At 41.6% G+C, this 15913-nt stretch overlaps 2 protein-coding genes across 3 annotated transcripts in view; both read right to left on the bottom strand.

Annotated features, from left to right (window-relative positions):
* The window catches only part of LOC142741632 (serine protease ami-like), a 278481-nt gene that overhangs the window by 153576 nt on the left and 108992 nt on the right, over window positions 1-15913 (bottom strand). The gene's annotated exons all lie outside the window — the stretch shown is intronic.
* The window catches only part of MED16 (mediator complex subunit 16), a 28466-nt gene that overhangs the window by 8856 nt on the left and 3697 nt on the right, over window positions 1-15913 (bottom strand). For both annotated transcript variants that reach the window (XM_075825358.1, XM_075825359.1), the window contains exons 3-9: window positions 12191-12298; window positions 9430-9599; window positions 8666-9097; window positions 8329-8434; window positions 4263-4418; window positions 3918-4126; window positions 2502-2708 (exon numbers count right to left, since the gene is read on the bottom strand). In XM_075825358.1, the coding sequence (XP_075681473.1) occupies window positions 2502-2708; window positions 3918-4126; window positions 4263-4418; window positions 8329-8434; window positions 8666-9097; window positions 9430-9599; window positions 12191-12298 (1388 nt within the window). The remainder of the gene's footprint in view (window positions 1-2501; window positions 2709-3917; window positions 4127-4262; window positions 4419-8328; window positions 8435-8665; window positions 9098-9429; window positions 9600-12190; window positions 12299-15913) is intronic.

Genomic DNA, 15913 nt, shown 5'->3' on the forward strand with positions numbered 1-15913 from the left:
ATAATGATTTTTATTTGAAACAATAATTTTCTCCTTCAAACTTTGCTTTCGTCAAAGAATGCTCCATTTGCATCAATTACAGCATTGCAGGCCTTTGGCATTCTAGCGGTTAATTTGCTGAGGTAATCGGGAGATATTTCACCCCATGCTTCCAGAAGGCCCTCCCACAAGTTGGATTGGCTTGATGGCACTTCTTGCGTACCATACGGTCAAGCTGCTCCCACAACAGCTCTATGGGGTTGAGATCTAGTGACTGCGCTGGCCACTCCATTACAGATAGAATACCAGCTGCCTGCTTCTTCCCTAAATAGTTCTTGCATAATTTGGAGGTGTGCTTTGGGTCATTGTCCTGTTGTAGGATGAAATTGGCTCCAATCAAGCGCTGTCCACAGGGTATGGCATGGCGTTGCAAAATGGAGTGATAGCCTTCCTTATTCAAAATCCCTTTTACCTTGTACAAATCTCCCACTTTACCAGCACCAAAGCAACCCCAGACCATCACATTACCTCCACCATGCTTGGCAGATGGCGTCAGGCACTCTTCCAGCATCTTTTCAGTTGTTCTGCGTCTCACAAATGTTCTTCTGTGTGATCCAAACACCTCAAACTTCGATTCGCCTGTCCATAACTTTTTTCCAATCTTCCTCTGTCCAATGTCTGTGTGCTTTTGCCCATATTAATCTTTTCCTTTTATTAGCCAGTCTCAGATATGGCTTTTTCTTTGCCACTCTGCCCTGAAGACCAGCATCCCGGAGTCGCCTCTTCACTGTAGACGTTGACACTGGCGTTTTGCGGGTACTATTTAATGAAGCTGCCAGTTGAGGACCTGTGAGGCGTCTATTTCTCAAACTAGAGACTCTAATGTACTTGTCTTGTTGCTCAGTTGTGCAGCGGGGCCTCCCACTTCTCTTTCTACTCTGGTTAGAGCCTGTGTGTGCTGTCCTCTGAAGGGAGTAGTACACACCGTTGTAGGAAATCTTCAGTTTCTTGGCAATTTCTCGCATGGAATAGCCTTCATTTCTAAGAACAAGAATAGACTGTCGAGTTTCACATGAAAGCTCTCTTTTTCTAGCCATTTTGAGAGTTTAATCGAACCCACAAATGTAATGCTCCAGATTCTCAACTAGCTCAAAGGAAGGTGAGTTTTATAGCTCCTCTAACAGCAAAACTGTTTACAGCGGTGCTAACATAATTGCACAAGGGTTTTCAAGTGTTTTCTAATCATCCATTAGCCTTCTAACACAGTTAGCAAACACAATGTACCATTGGAACACTGGAGTGATGGTTGCTGGAAATGGGCCTCTATACACCCATGTAGATATTGTATTAAAAACCAGACGCTTGCAGCTAGAATAGTCATTTAGCCCATTAACAATGTATACAGTGTATTTCTGATTAATTTAATGTTATCTTCATTGAAAAACTGTGCTTTTCTTTCAAAAATAAGGAAATTTCTAAGTGACCCCAAACTTTTGACCGCTAGTGTATATGGACAGTGGTGTTAGAGGGATTCTTTCATTGATGCCTATAATTGGTGTTTATAACGGTCTATTTTACCGTACTTGTACTGTAAAATACGTACTTTTAATATTATAGTATTTAAAAAAGGAATTAAAAAACTAACGTGAAATAAGTTTTATGTTTCTCTTATTTAGTGCGCTGTATTAGCGTTTACTGGGGGTAATACTTTTGGTCATCTGATCGCCCACCATTGATGGAGACTTGGCCTGCTCCGGAGGTGCCAAGACTTAGAGGGAACATTCCTCCTAACAAATCGAATAGGCTATGATGCTGATAACTACAGCGTAATTTTGAAAAAAATAAATTAATGTTCATTTGCAAAGTTATTTTTCTAAATATGCTTATTTGTCTATACTTGCCAAAAAGGAGGGGGGGGGGGGGAGGGGGCCACGACTTTTTTTTCACTCTGGTCAGTGTAATATTTTCTGTAAGACGCGGCCCAATCAGCATTATACAGTCCCCTGCCCAGCCCAGCAACACAGTGTAATCATATTGTATGCAGCTTCCATTCCAGACTGTTCTTCACAGCTAGAAATGTGAGCGTGGTATAGATTAGAATCTCATCTTTCATATGCCACCAGAACCACTGTTCTAGGTGGCCCATACCCGGAAATATGGCTATTTGAAATGATCCCCCTTCCCTTCAGCCTCAGTCTCTCACACGGTGTGAAGCAGCTTCATGCTGATAGGACAGCGTCAGAGGCTGTGAGGTAGCTCCACCTCAGAAGAATCGCTGGTGTTGACACCCACTTGGCTAATACAGCTTCATTTGCAGATTTAAAAAAAAAAAAAAAACATAACTAAAATAAACATTTTGGGACACAATTGTCACTAGCATTATCAGTGTGACAGCTCCTATAAGATTAGCTAGGAGATTGGGCATTACTAAACTAGTGACAGAACCTCTTTAATGACAGCAATTAATAGTCCATGGTCTACAAGTTTTTGGATTATTCTGTGATTCTGTAGTCAGGTCTCACCTGTTGCAGTGCAGCATTCTGTTTGGTGTACTCCTCATGCAGCTTCTCAACTAAGTTGTGTACCATGTTTGGCTGCACATGCAGCAGAATGTCCCACCAGTCATAGCCGGTCACCATGCAGTATTCAAGAAGGAACAGAAGATGACGAAGTGACGTAGTCATATCAAGTGCATGCCCCATTGATGGGGAGACCCTCAGCATACTGAGCTGTAAAACAGAGATCTTAAGTCAATAATAGGGGACAGTAACTAAAGTATCTGATGATGCCTATATGTCAAATTTTCCAAACAAGACACTAAAATGGCAGCCGCTATGCAGGAATTGATGTGTTATCCTTAACGTGTACTGTGACTGACAACTATCCCTTCCCAGAGATGTTTTTATGCTACAGGCGCCAGACTCCGGTTTTCCCCAACAGAGTTTGAGGATCTACTCTACAAAGAATTAAAGCACCCTGACAGGAGCTTGCCTCCCTCCAAGTGGACTGACATGGTCCATGTACCAAACGTGAAAGATAGATATTTATGGTTTTATTTTACACTGTTCTCCATCTCCTGACAGCCTGCCATGAGAGGGAGAAGTTAGAGGGGGCAGTTGTCACAATGATCACATACCCAGAGACGTCACGGATTGGTCTCTGGGCAGAGCTCCGTGATGTCAGCTGTATCACGGAGCTAAATGCCGCTACAGAGCGACAAACAGGCTCTCTCTGCAGGACGTTCTAGAACGGCCCTGCAGAGTTAATTAAGGACCGCTCGGACCTGGCTACGGAGATAAAATAAAAAAAACTTGATTTAAAACATAGGTTATTTTTCCGATTAAACATAAAGGGTATGTTCACACACAGGGAGCAAAAACGTCTCAAAATACGGAGATGTTTTCAAGGGAAAACAGCTCCTGATTTTCAGATGTTTTTTAAGCCACTCGCCATTTTCACTGCGTTTTTTTACGGCCGTTTTTAGAGCTTTTTTCGCTAGAGTCAATGAAAAACAGTTCCTAAAACGTCCCAAGAAGTGACCTGCACTTTTTCACGCGTAAAAAAACGCAGCGAAAAACGCTCCGTCGGAAAAATAGGCCGTGTGAACATACCCTAATGATAAAAGGCAAAAAAAAAAAAAAAAAAAGAGTCACAAGTCATTACTCAATGTCATCATAGGGAGCTAAACCATAGGTTTCCGTTACCATTGATTTCAATGGTGATGGATCCAGTGCCAGTGGTTTCAGTTTGTCTCCATTGTGCAAGGGTTCCGACGGAAAGCACCGATGGAACGTCGGAACGGAGCCCTAGCGCAGATGTGAACGAAGCACAACTACTTCAGAGGACAAAAACAAAATACTACAACAATGAAGCAAGCAACATGAATTATGGGCACATTATATGGAGTATTAAAGTGCATTTATTTTCTTTCTACTAACCTTGCCCTGAGTGTCCAAGCCAACTAAAGCCAGAGAGGTCCAAGACATCTGCAAAGCCTTAAAGTGTACACATGGGGTAGGTGATCGCTGGCGTTTTAAGCTAGGTTCTTCAGATTGGCGAATAGAGGAGCCAAATAAGACAGCCATTGTCTGTAGTGACAGTCTGTGAACAATGTGCACATTGCCATCATGGAATGCCAGAGCAAGTCCTGGAAAAGGGGTTGAAATCAAATTATTAGAAAGATCATGTATCCATACAAATAATCTACTAACTTCCACCAACTAAACTTATTTTCTATATAAGAAACGGGTCATCTAAAACAAAGAAGATCATGAATATCGTACCTAGACCAGGATAGAATTTAGTATCATTTGCAACTTTGATGTCTGTGTTAGTAAGGGAAATTGGCAGTTTGGGCAGTGCCACGGCAGAAACACGCTCCAGTTCATTTGTAGCAGATAATATTCGCCACTTTAGGATCATTGGTTGCTTATCACTTACTGCAGGGAGAAAAAAAATAGAACAGCATAAGGCATAGTAACAGACAAAACGTTTGTGTATATAGGATTATACATTACATACTATATGGCCACAAGTACAACAGTTAGGTTGGTCAAATTTCTGCCCTTTTAGTTGTCCATGTAAGTTTAAAGGCATTTTATGGGTCAGCATGATAATACCCCCTTGATAAAAGCAATGTCCATAAACATATCGTTTGTCTAGTTTACCGTGGAAAAAGGTCACTGGTCTGCATAGAGCCTTCATCTCAACCACCAAAACACCTTAAAGAGGCTTTGTCACCAGATTATCAAATCCCTATCTCCTATTGCATGTGATCGGCGCTGCAATGTAGAGAACAGTAAAAAAAAAATATTTTTTTCGAAAAACGATCATTTTTGGCCAAGTTATGAGCAATTTTATATTTATGCAAATGAGCCTTTCTAATTGACAACTGGGCGTGTTTACTTGTTTTACTAGCTGGGCGTTGTGAATAGAAGTGTTTGTCAGCATCATATGTCAGCATCATCCACTTCTATACACAACGCCCAGCTAGTATAACGCCCAGTTGTCCATTAGAAAGGCTAATTTGCATAAATATAAAATAGCTCATAACTTGGCCAAAAATGATAGTTTTAAAAAAAGAAACAAACGTTACTGTTCTGTACATTGCAGCGCCGATCACATGCAATAGGAGATAGGGGGTTGAGAATGTGGTGACAGAGCCTCTTTAACCTCTTCCTGCCCCATGAGGTACATTTATGTAATGGGAATTCTATAGTTCCCGATGGATGACATAAAATTAACTCCGATACTGGCCGCTTATCCCCTTAGATTCAAGGTTACAAAGACAGGCTAAATACACAGCAATCCAGATGTTTTATTGTATAGTGGGACAGAAAAAAAAACAAAAAAAAAATAACTCAAAATTATGTCCAGCCTGGACGTCATGTGTATTCAGAATCCTGACACTTCTGACTCTTTTCTTTGAGATTTCCAGCAAGTGAAACGAAATCTCGTTTACCTCCGTAATCTGGCGAGATTTCGTTTCCCTTGCTAGAAATCTCAAAGAAAAGAGTCAGAAGTGTCAGGATTCGGAATACACATGACGTCCAGGTGTATTCATTATCAGGATACTTGATTAACGTTAATCTCTGTTTATGTGGCTGCACATCGCTGCTGTGTAAATAAATGTAGAGGAGTGTATGATGCTGACTGGTCATTGATTGGTCAGCGTCATACACGTAAACACGCCCAGTTAAAAAAACACAATACACGCCCAGTTGGACATAACGAAAAAAAAAAACGTCCAGTTGTCCATTACAAACCTCATTTGCATATATATATATATATATATATATATAAAAAATAGCTCATAACTTGGCCAAAAATGAACGTTTTTAAAAAAAAAAAAGTTACTGTTATCTACATTGCAGCGCCGATCACATGCAATAGGAGATAGGGGTTTGAGAATCTGGTGACAGAGCCTCTTTAACCCAAACAGTGAAAATTATAACGATGCCATAACATCTGTTTTTTTTGCACATCCCACCTCCCAAAAAATGGAATTCAAAGTTATCAAAAAGTCCTATGTAACCCAGAATAGTATACATAAACCAAAAAAAAAACAAAAAACTGTCGCTGTCAAACCATTGCAGCAAAATGGTGCAGTTGCCACAATTTGCGTAAAAAAAAGCATTTTCACAGCAGCGCGTGAAACCAGCCTGGAGATATTATATATTTAAAATATAAAAGTAGGTATACAGAGGGAGATTTTTCAGAAAAATAACTTGGTCCGATGAAGCCACCGTTAAACTTTCAGCAGCTGTCAATAGGCACAACTGTTTATTACTCAATAGAAAATCTCCTTGCAACAATTGAAGAACAGTTGAATCAACCTGGGGTTACAGTGTCACGTAAAAGGGGTAATTGGACCTATCTTCTACAATACAACAGTTACCCCACACCTGGACCAGAACATGCTCCAAGAAAATGTAATATCACAATTTCAGTTGGAGAATGAAAATGAAGACTTCTATTTTCAGCAAGATGGAGCCCTCCGCACTATGCTTTAGCGGTGCGCCATTTTCTTGACAAAAAATAGGTGGATAGGTAGAGGAGGCCCAGTTGAATGGCCACCACGATCACCAGATTTACCCCAATGTACTTTTTCTTTTGGGGAGTGATCAAGGATAAGCTATATTGAAGAAAATGACGCACGGTTGAGAACATGATTCAGTTCATAAAAGCCAAGAAATTAATGCCAATAAAAAAAAACTTTGTGCCAAAATGAGAGTGTAAAAAATGACAGCAAACGTGTAAATAGTGAGGGCCACGAATGTGAGCATATAAAAGAGATTGTACTTAGAGAACATTTCACCTGCCCATACATGTGCAGCATGTAATAGGCAGGGCTGCACAAACACTGTCTCACTTCACATTTTTTTTCCTATCTTCCTCCGTTATTTACATATCTGTGCCATTATATTTGGCGCCCGTTATGTAAATAAGCCCCTGAACTGTCAATGGGGCGTTTCTATCTAACTTAGTGGCAAGGGGGCATGAGGTCTTTGCTCTGTCCGTAGCTGTTTGGACAGTGTCAGAGCGGAGACTTCACGCCCCCTTGCCATTTAGTTAGAAATGCCCCATTGACAGTTCAGGGGCTTATTTACATAATCGGGCGTCAAACAGAACGGCACCGATATGTAAATAACGGAGGAAGATAGGAAAAATAATTTCAAGTGAGAGTTTTTGTACAGCCCTCCCCATTAGATGCTGCACGTGTATGGGCAGGTGAAAGGTTCTCGGTAACGGTTTTGTTCTATAAAATACCATTTAAACTGTATACCCATCATATTTACCTATTACTTAAACCGTATACCTACTTATGCACCCCCCTGTATATATGCTACTAAGGGTGTATTCACACTTGCAGATTTTGGTTTTTTTTTATCCATTTTTCAAAACAAAGTGTGGATCATAAAGTGAGAGAGGAGTATAAAGGAAATATACTAATTCACCTCATAGTTGAATCCACTACTGGTTTTGGCCTCGAAAACCTGCACATGTGAATACACCCTAATCCCAGAAAGCATAACACTTGTATGTAGACACTCATTTACGATAAACCTTAAAAATCTGGCTGCAACAACTGAGCCCCCACCCCAATAAAACGCAGTGAAAACACAGCTAAATGCTGTGTGCTAAGCCAGTCTTATAATTAATGGGGACACTGCCACCCAACAAATAGGACAGGTACAACCACCAATAAAGAGTAGTTGAATGAAATATCGGCAAAGAAGGTCAGTCCTCTCCCTGATAGCAATCCAAAGAGCCAAGGATAACAGCATCCATGCAAGTTCACCTTTTTAATGTGCCTTTACATATAGCATAAAAAAAGAAAATGTCACGTGTTGACTCAAAGGATGAGCCGTCCTCAAGGCTGTTGTCCTCAAGGGAGCCGTCCTCAAGGCTGTTGTCCTCAAGGCTGTTGTCCTCAAGGCTGTTGTCCTCAAGGCTGTTGTCCTCAAGGCTGTTGTCCTCAAGGCTGTTGTCCTCAAGGCTGTTGTCCTCAAGGCTGTTGTCCTCAAGGCTGTTGTCCTCAAGGCTGTTGTCCTCAAGGCTGTTGTCCTCAAGGCTGTTGTCCTCAAGGCTGTTGTCCTCAAGGCTGTTGTCCTCAAGGCTGTTGTCCTCAAGGCTGTTGTCCTCAAGGCTGTTGTCCTCAAGGCTGTTGTCCTCGTCTCTTTTTCAGACTGACGCCTAGCCAGGCCTTATTGCCAAACATCAGTGGCTTATCCAAAACAGCCATGTTACAAGAGGATTCCCAGAAAAGTGCCGGCAGGGATATATGAATACAACGTTCAGGTGCCCACATACTTTACACAATGTACAGCACATGGAAGTATGACTTACCTCCAGGAGACAACTGCTGGAAGATATTATTAAGAGGAAGCCCCTCTTTCCTGAGGGACCAGCACTCGGCTACACTGGAACACTGATTAGAGGCACAGAGGAGGACCTAGCAAAAACAGAAGACCTTTATCACTGATCTAGTAAAGGGCACATAACATAAGAGATATATGGAAACTTATGGGAAAAACAGACTGAAGCCATTATACATAGCAACCAACCAGGTGATCTGTCTGGTTGCTACTTCCACCAGCTCCAGTTGTCCTTTACGCTTCTCCCCCTTTTAAGCACCCAGAAGGAGGAAAAAAAATCTTCAGGTTTCTAGACTGCCGGTCTTTACCTGCTCAGACATATCTCGAGCAAGGAACTTGAGATGCGTTACTGCAGGAAACTTGTCCTTGCGTGCGGGATCTGTGGTGCATCGCATGAAGAGCGATGGTAGGATCTCCGTGTCGATTTTGCATTTCTCACTCACAACAGATACACAGACTTTATAGAACTGCACTGGGGACGTGCTGCTTCCATCACATGTGGCTACAACTATGTTTCCACCTCCCGTAAAGGCTATGTCAGCCAGAGCCACCCTGCAGCGAAGGCGGCACAGACTTTCTGTAGCAGTCAACACTTGTCCATTCGGCTTCAGCAAAGACACAGTCACCAATCCACTGACAGTAACAGCAATCCAGCCTTCCATCGGTTTTCCTCCAAACAGGGTAAGGGACGGGGAGAACTTTACACGAGAGAATTTTTCTCCAAAACTGGAAACTCCAGACTGATTAAATTAAAAAAAACAAAAAAAAAAAAAAAAAAAAGAAAAGCAGAATGAAAGCTGTGAGCATGAGATACAAACATAAGCAATATATTACACAAAAAGACTAAGGCCTCATGCATACAACCATTGCGGTTTTCTCCATGATTTCACCAGTTTAGTGAAGCCGCAAATCCGGACCGTAAAAGGACTTGTTCTCGCTGTCCCAGCACAGATCCATGAAAACCACGTCGTGCGCATGAGGCCATAGAAATGAGCGGGTCTGTAATTTATTTAAAAAGGACAAATGCACGGCCTAAGAAGAAACAGTGATGATAAACAAATATATCACTGACCTTCTCCACGTGGAGTGCCAATTTCACCCCATTGTGAAGCCACGAAAGAGCGATAATGGGGTCACCATCCACTTCACTTCCCACTAAGCTTTGCCAGCTATTTGCTAAGTGGTCAGTCATGCCCCAACATTTTATCCGGCCATCTGCATCCGCTGAGAGAAGGCGGGATCCTATAAAACAGGAAAACACTGCTGAGAACAATCTTACTACAACCTATTCAAATCTCTTCAAGTGGAGCTAAACGTTTGACAAACTTCTGACATGCCATAGTGACATGTCAGAAGTTGGGACTGGTGGGGGTCCGAGCACTGAGACCCCCACCAATCGCTAGAATGAAGCAGCTGAAGCACTCGTGTGAGCACTCAGCCGCTTCGTGTCCGTTTGGCTTTTTCCGGAAAGCTGATGTATCGGAGTACGGACTCATAGGCTTTCTATTGTGCCCGTACACCGCTACATTTATTTCCGGAAAAAGACGGACACAAAGCGGCTGAGCACTCACACGAGCACTTCAGCGGCTTCATTCTAGCGATTGGTGGGGGGGGGTCACAGTGCTCGGACCCCCACCAATCCAAACTTATGACGTCAGAAGCTTGTCAAACTTTTAGCTACGCTTTAACTCAACGTCTTGTGAGTTATAATAAACCAGTTATTACATTTGACACCTTAGAATAACACCGACTAGGCATAAGTAAGACACCACTGACTAACACATATAGTAATAGTAGAATATGTTTTGTTACAAATATTTAGGGGGGGGGGGGCCTACACATTAAAGGGGTTTTCTGGGGACATTTTCTCAGGCCATGCAGCGCAAGAGCACTGAAGAGTTTTACTAATAAGAGGCAAATTGGGCAGACATCGAGGCGTAATCAAAGAGACTGGACCGAAAGGATGCCTCAAACCCGGATGTACGTCAGAAGTCCCGGGTTTTCAGGCATCCTATTGGTCCACTGCCTTCTCAACGTCCGCTCCGTACATTCTTTGCTTGCTAACAGCACAATTTATAAAAAATAAATTATAATATATATATATATATATATGCAGAAATGACCGCAGCACGTTTCAGTCCTCTCACAGGACCTTTTTCAAGCTTGACATCAACTTTTGGAGTGCTGCGGTCATTTCTGCATATATCTATAGGACCGTTTGGATCAAGGTCAGGATCGCTTAGCACCAACCTATACAATTATGAAGTGCTGCTTTTTTTCTTCTACCTCTTTAAAATATATATTATATATCCCACCTACCTGCTTTATCTGAGGTGCGGTCACTGAATCCTGTGACCGCACCTCAGATATCTAATGTGATCCCCATCATAATAAAAATATATAGGATTCTGTGACCGCACCTCAGATAAAGCAGGTGGGTGAGATAAATTAAAGGGGAAGGGAGAACTAGTGTGGAGGGCGAATAGACACAGAGGGGGCGGAATAATTAGTAAAGCACAGCCCTGTGTCGTTACGTAGGTCAGTGAGGTATTGACACAGGGCTGTGTGTATAATAACTCTAGTGCACGAGCCGGTGTCGAGAAAAAAAAAGACGAAAATCAGAACTTCTGGCCGGGCAGAGGTGAATAGGAAGGAAAGTGTTCAGATTTAATACAGACTATATATTAGCAACTTTATTAAATAGTTACATAGAATGTTAGGTCAAAAAATTTCGTGTCCCTGGAAAATCCCTTGAACTTTTCATTGGTCAGTATGTGTTAGAGGACATTTACCATTCAAAGTGATTTTTATTTAAACTTATGTGAAACTGAACATTCAGAATCATTAGATTTCAATTGATGCCAGATATTTACTAAGTTTGAGTTCCTTTTGTAAACTTAAAGAGACTCTGTCACCACATTATAAGTGCCCTATCTCCTAGATAAGGAGATCGGCGCTATAATGTAGGTGACAGTAATGCTTTTTATTTTTAAAAAACGATCTATTTTCACCACATTATTAGCGTTTTTAGATTTATGCTAAGGAGTTGCTTAATGCCCATGTGGGCGTGTTTTTACTTTAGACCAAGTGGGCGTTGTACAGGGGAGTGTATGACGCTGACCAATCAGCGTCATGCACTCCTCTCCATTCATTTACACAGCGCATAGGGATCTTGTTAGATCCTGATGTGCTGTCTTATACTTACACATTAACAATACTGAAGTGTTTAGACAGTGAATAGACATTCCATGGGATGTCTATTCACAATCTCTGCACTTCGTTACTCTGTCTGTGGTAGTTACAGCAGAGGAAGCGTAATCTCGCTGTAAATGACAGGTTACAGAGGGATTACGCTTGCTCTGCTGTAACTACCATAGAAACAGTAACGAAGTGCAGAGATTGTGAATAGACATCCCGTGGAATGTCTATTCACTGTCTAAACACTTCAGTATTGTTAATGTGTTAGTATAAGACAGCGCATAGGGATCCTTTTAGATCGCTATGCTCTGAGTAAATGAATGGAGAGGAGTGCATGATGCTGATTGGTCAGCGTCATACACTCCTCTGTACAATGCCCACTTGGTCTAAAGTGAAAATACGCCCACTTGGGCATTAAGCAACTCATTAGCATAAATCTAAAAACGCTAATAAAGTGGTAAAAATAGATTGTTTATTTAAATAAAAAGCATTACTGTCACCTACATTATAGAGCCGATCTCCTTATGTAGGAGATAGGGCACTTATAATGTGGTGACAGAGCCTCTTTAAGTTCTTCTAATCCGGTTCACTTTCCAGAAACCTATTGAAATAACCAAAACCTTGCCATCACTTACCAGACTGGTCCCACTCCAAGCTAGTGATGACTTCCTGGTGGCCAGAGTTAATGGAGTAGATATCCCAGGGATGTTCGGTGTCCAGGATGTGAATCATATGGGTAAGATCTGATGTAAAAAGAAAAAATTACAAATGAATCACACATGCAGCTTTGATGAAGTTTTTTGAGGCAAACACGGGTGGGGGGGGCATTTACCTCCTTTTTGGATCTAGTCCTGTGTTTGGAACAACAAAATGTCATCTCTACATAGAAAAATGAATAGGAGACACAGGTCATGCGCTCCAAACATCCCAATGCAACTTAAGTGTAATTCCAGTTATGTACCAAAAATGATATTGTGTAGGTCTTCTCTAGATACAGATAGACTGTCCAGTGCCACTGCCACACACACACACACACACACACAACACTTATAGTGAAGGAGAGGCGACTTCATTACAATTGGAAGTATAGAGTGATGCTCTTATACTGTGCATTCAGTGCACAAATATGGAGGCACACCTGATCCACATACTAGTTCTGCTCAATGAATTAGATTATCAAAAAATTTATTTATTTCAGTAATTCAGTTCAATATGTGAAACTCCTATATTATATAGATTCATTACACACAGAGTGATCTATTTCCAGCATTTTTTTCTTTTAATATTGATGATTATGGCTAACTTTTAAAGAGGCTCTGTCACCAGATTCTCAAATCCCTATTTCCTATTGCATGTGATCGGCGCTGCAATGTAGGTAATAGTAACGTGTTTTTTTTTTTTAAACGTTCATTTTTGGCCAAGTTATGAGCTATTCTATATATATGCAAATGAGGTTTGAAATGGACAACTGGGCGTTTTTTTTTCGTTATGTCCAACTGAGCGTGTATTGTGTTTTTAACTGGGCGTGTTTACGTGTATGACGCTGACCAATCAGTGACCAGTCAGCATCATACACTCCTCTCCATTGATTTACACAGCAGCGATGTGCAGCCACATAAACAGAGATTAACGTTACTGCAGTGTCCTGATAATGAATACACATGAAATCCAGCCTGGACGTCATGTGTACTCAGAATCCTGACACTTCTGACTCTTTTCTGTGAGATTTCCAGCAAGGGAAACAAAATCTCGTTTACCTCGGTAATCTCGCGAGATTTCGTTTCCCGTGCTAGAAATCTCAAAGAAAAGAGTCAGAAGTGTCAGGATTCTGAATACACATGACGTCCAGGCTGGATGATCATGTGTATTCATTATCAGGACAATAGATTAACGTTAATCTCTGGCTATGTGGCTGCACATCGCTGCTGTGTAAATGAATGTAGAGGAGTGTATGATACTGACTGGTCACTGATTGGTCAGCGTCATACACGTAAACACGCCCAGTTAAAAACACAATGCACGCCCAGTTGGACATAACGAAAAAAAAACGCCCGGTTGTCCATTTCAAACCTCATTTGCATATATATAAAATAGCTCATAACTTGGCCAAAAATGAACGTTTTTTTTAAAAAAAACAACGTTACTGTTATCTACATTGCAGCGCCGATCACATGCAATAGGAGATAGGGATTTGAGACTCTGGTGACAGAGCCTCTTTAATGAAAACCCAAAATTTAGTGTCTCAGAAAATTTTGAATATATCAAGTCCAGAGACAACACAGCCGTCTACCAGGAAATTTTCCAGCACTTCATGCTTCCCTCTGCTGACAAGCTTTATGGAGATGCTGATTTCATTTTCCAGCAGGACTTGGCACCTGCCCACACTGCCAAAAGTACCAATACCTGGTTTAATAACCACAGTATCGCTGCGCTTGATTGGCAGTAAACTCGCCTGACCTAAACCCTATAAATCTATGGGGTATTGTCAAGAGGAAGATGAGAGACACCAGACCCAACACTGCAGACGAGCTGAAGGCCGCTATCAAAGCAACCTGGGCTTCCATAACACCTCAGCAGTGCCACAGGCTGATCGCCTCCATGCCACTCCGCATTGATAACACCTCAGCAGTGCCACAGGCTGATCACCTCCATGCCACGCCGCATTGATGCAGTAATTCATGCAAAATATTGAGTGCATATACTGGGCTTATATAATATTCTAATTTTCTAAGACACTAAATTTTGGGTTTTCATTAACTGTTAGCCATAATCAACATTAAAAGAAAAAAAAGCTGGAAATAGATCACTCTGTGTGTAATGAATCTATAGAATATATGAGTTTCACTTTTTGAATTGAATTCCTGAAATAAATCAACTTTTTGATAATATTCTAATTCATTGAGAAGGACTAGCATACAAAGGATGCGTTAGATGAATAACTTTGATTAAAGGGGATGTTTTTCCATCAGTCCTGCTGCTTGATGAATTCCAATGGTAAATATGGGTTTATTTGAAACCTTTATTTTGTGAATGAACTCTTTATGAACGATTGTATATCTAAAGGCCTAAAAGGGCTGCTTTTTTTTTATCAAGACATACACTATATGGAAAATAGTATTGGGACACCTACACATTACACCTACAGGAGCTTTTATGACATCCCATTCTAAATCCATAGGCATTAATATAAGGTTGGTCCCCTCCTTGCAGATAAAACAGCTTCCACTATTCTGGTAAGGCTTTCTACAAGATTTTGAAGTGTCTGTGGGAATTTTTGCCCATTCATCCGGAAGAACCTTTGTGAGGTCAGACATTAATATTAGATGAGAGGGCCGGGCTCACAATCTCTGTTCCAGTTCATCCCAAAGGTGTTCGATGGGGTTGAGGTCTGGGCTCTGTGCGGGCCAGTCAAGTTCTTCCACACCAAACTCACCCAACCATGCCTTTATGGACCCTGCTTTGTACACTGGGGCACAGTCATGCAGGAACAGAGAAGGGCCTTCCCCAAACTGTTCCCACAAAGTTGGAAGCATACGATTGTCCAAAATGTCTTGGTATGCTGAAGTATTAAGATTTCCCTTCACTGTAACTAAGGGGCCCAAGCCAACCCCCGAAAAATTATTCCATAATATTAGCCCACCTCCACCAAACTTTACAGTTGGCACAATGCAGTCAGGCAGGCAACGTTCTCATGGGTTTCGCCAAACCCAGACTCGTCCATCAGACTGTCAGATAGGGAAGCGTGATTAGTCACTCCACAGAACAAATTTCCACTGCCCCAGAGTCCAGAGGTGTCTTGCTTTACACCACTCCATCTGAGGCTTGGCATGGTGGTTGGGGATTTAAAGATGCTCTGTCACCAGATTATAAGTGCCCTGTCTCCTACATAATCTGATTGGCGCTGTAATGTAGATAACAGCAGTGGTTTTTATTTTGAAAAACGATAATTTTTTAGCAAGTTATGAGTAATTTTAGATTTATGCTAATTACTTTCTTAATAGACAACTGGGCGTGTTGTTACTTTTTACCAACTGGGCGTTGTACAGAGGAGTGTATGACGCTGATCAATCAGTGACCAATCAGCGTCCTACACTACTCATTGTTCCAGCCCATTGTTACAGTGTGATTGTGCAGTGAAAGAAGCTGGGCTGGAACAATGAGAAGTGCATGACACTGATTGGTCGGTGTCATACACTTCTCTCCACAACGCCCAGTTGATAAAAAGTAAAACACGCCCAATTGTCTATTAGGGGCAGCACGGTGGCTCAGTGGTTAGCACTGTTGCCTTGCAGCGCTGGGGTTCTGGGTTTAAATCCAACCAAGGACAACATCTGCATGGAGTTTGTATGTTCTCCCTG

This window comes from Rhinoderma darwinii, chromosome 1 (genome assembly GCF_050947455.1).
Source record: "Rhinoderma darwinii isolate aRhiDar2 chromosome 1, aRhiDar2.hap1, whole genome shotgun sequence".
In the NCBI taxonomy this organism is placed as follows: domain Eukaryota; kingdom Metazoa; phylum Chordata; class Amphibia; order Anura; family Rhinodermatidae; genus Rhinoderma; species Rhinoderma darwinii.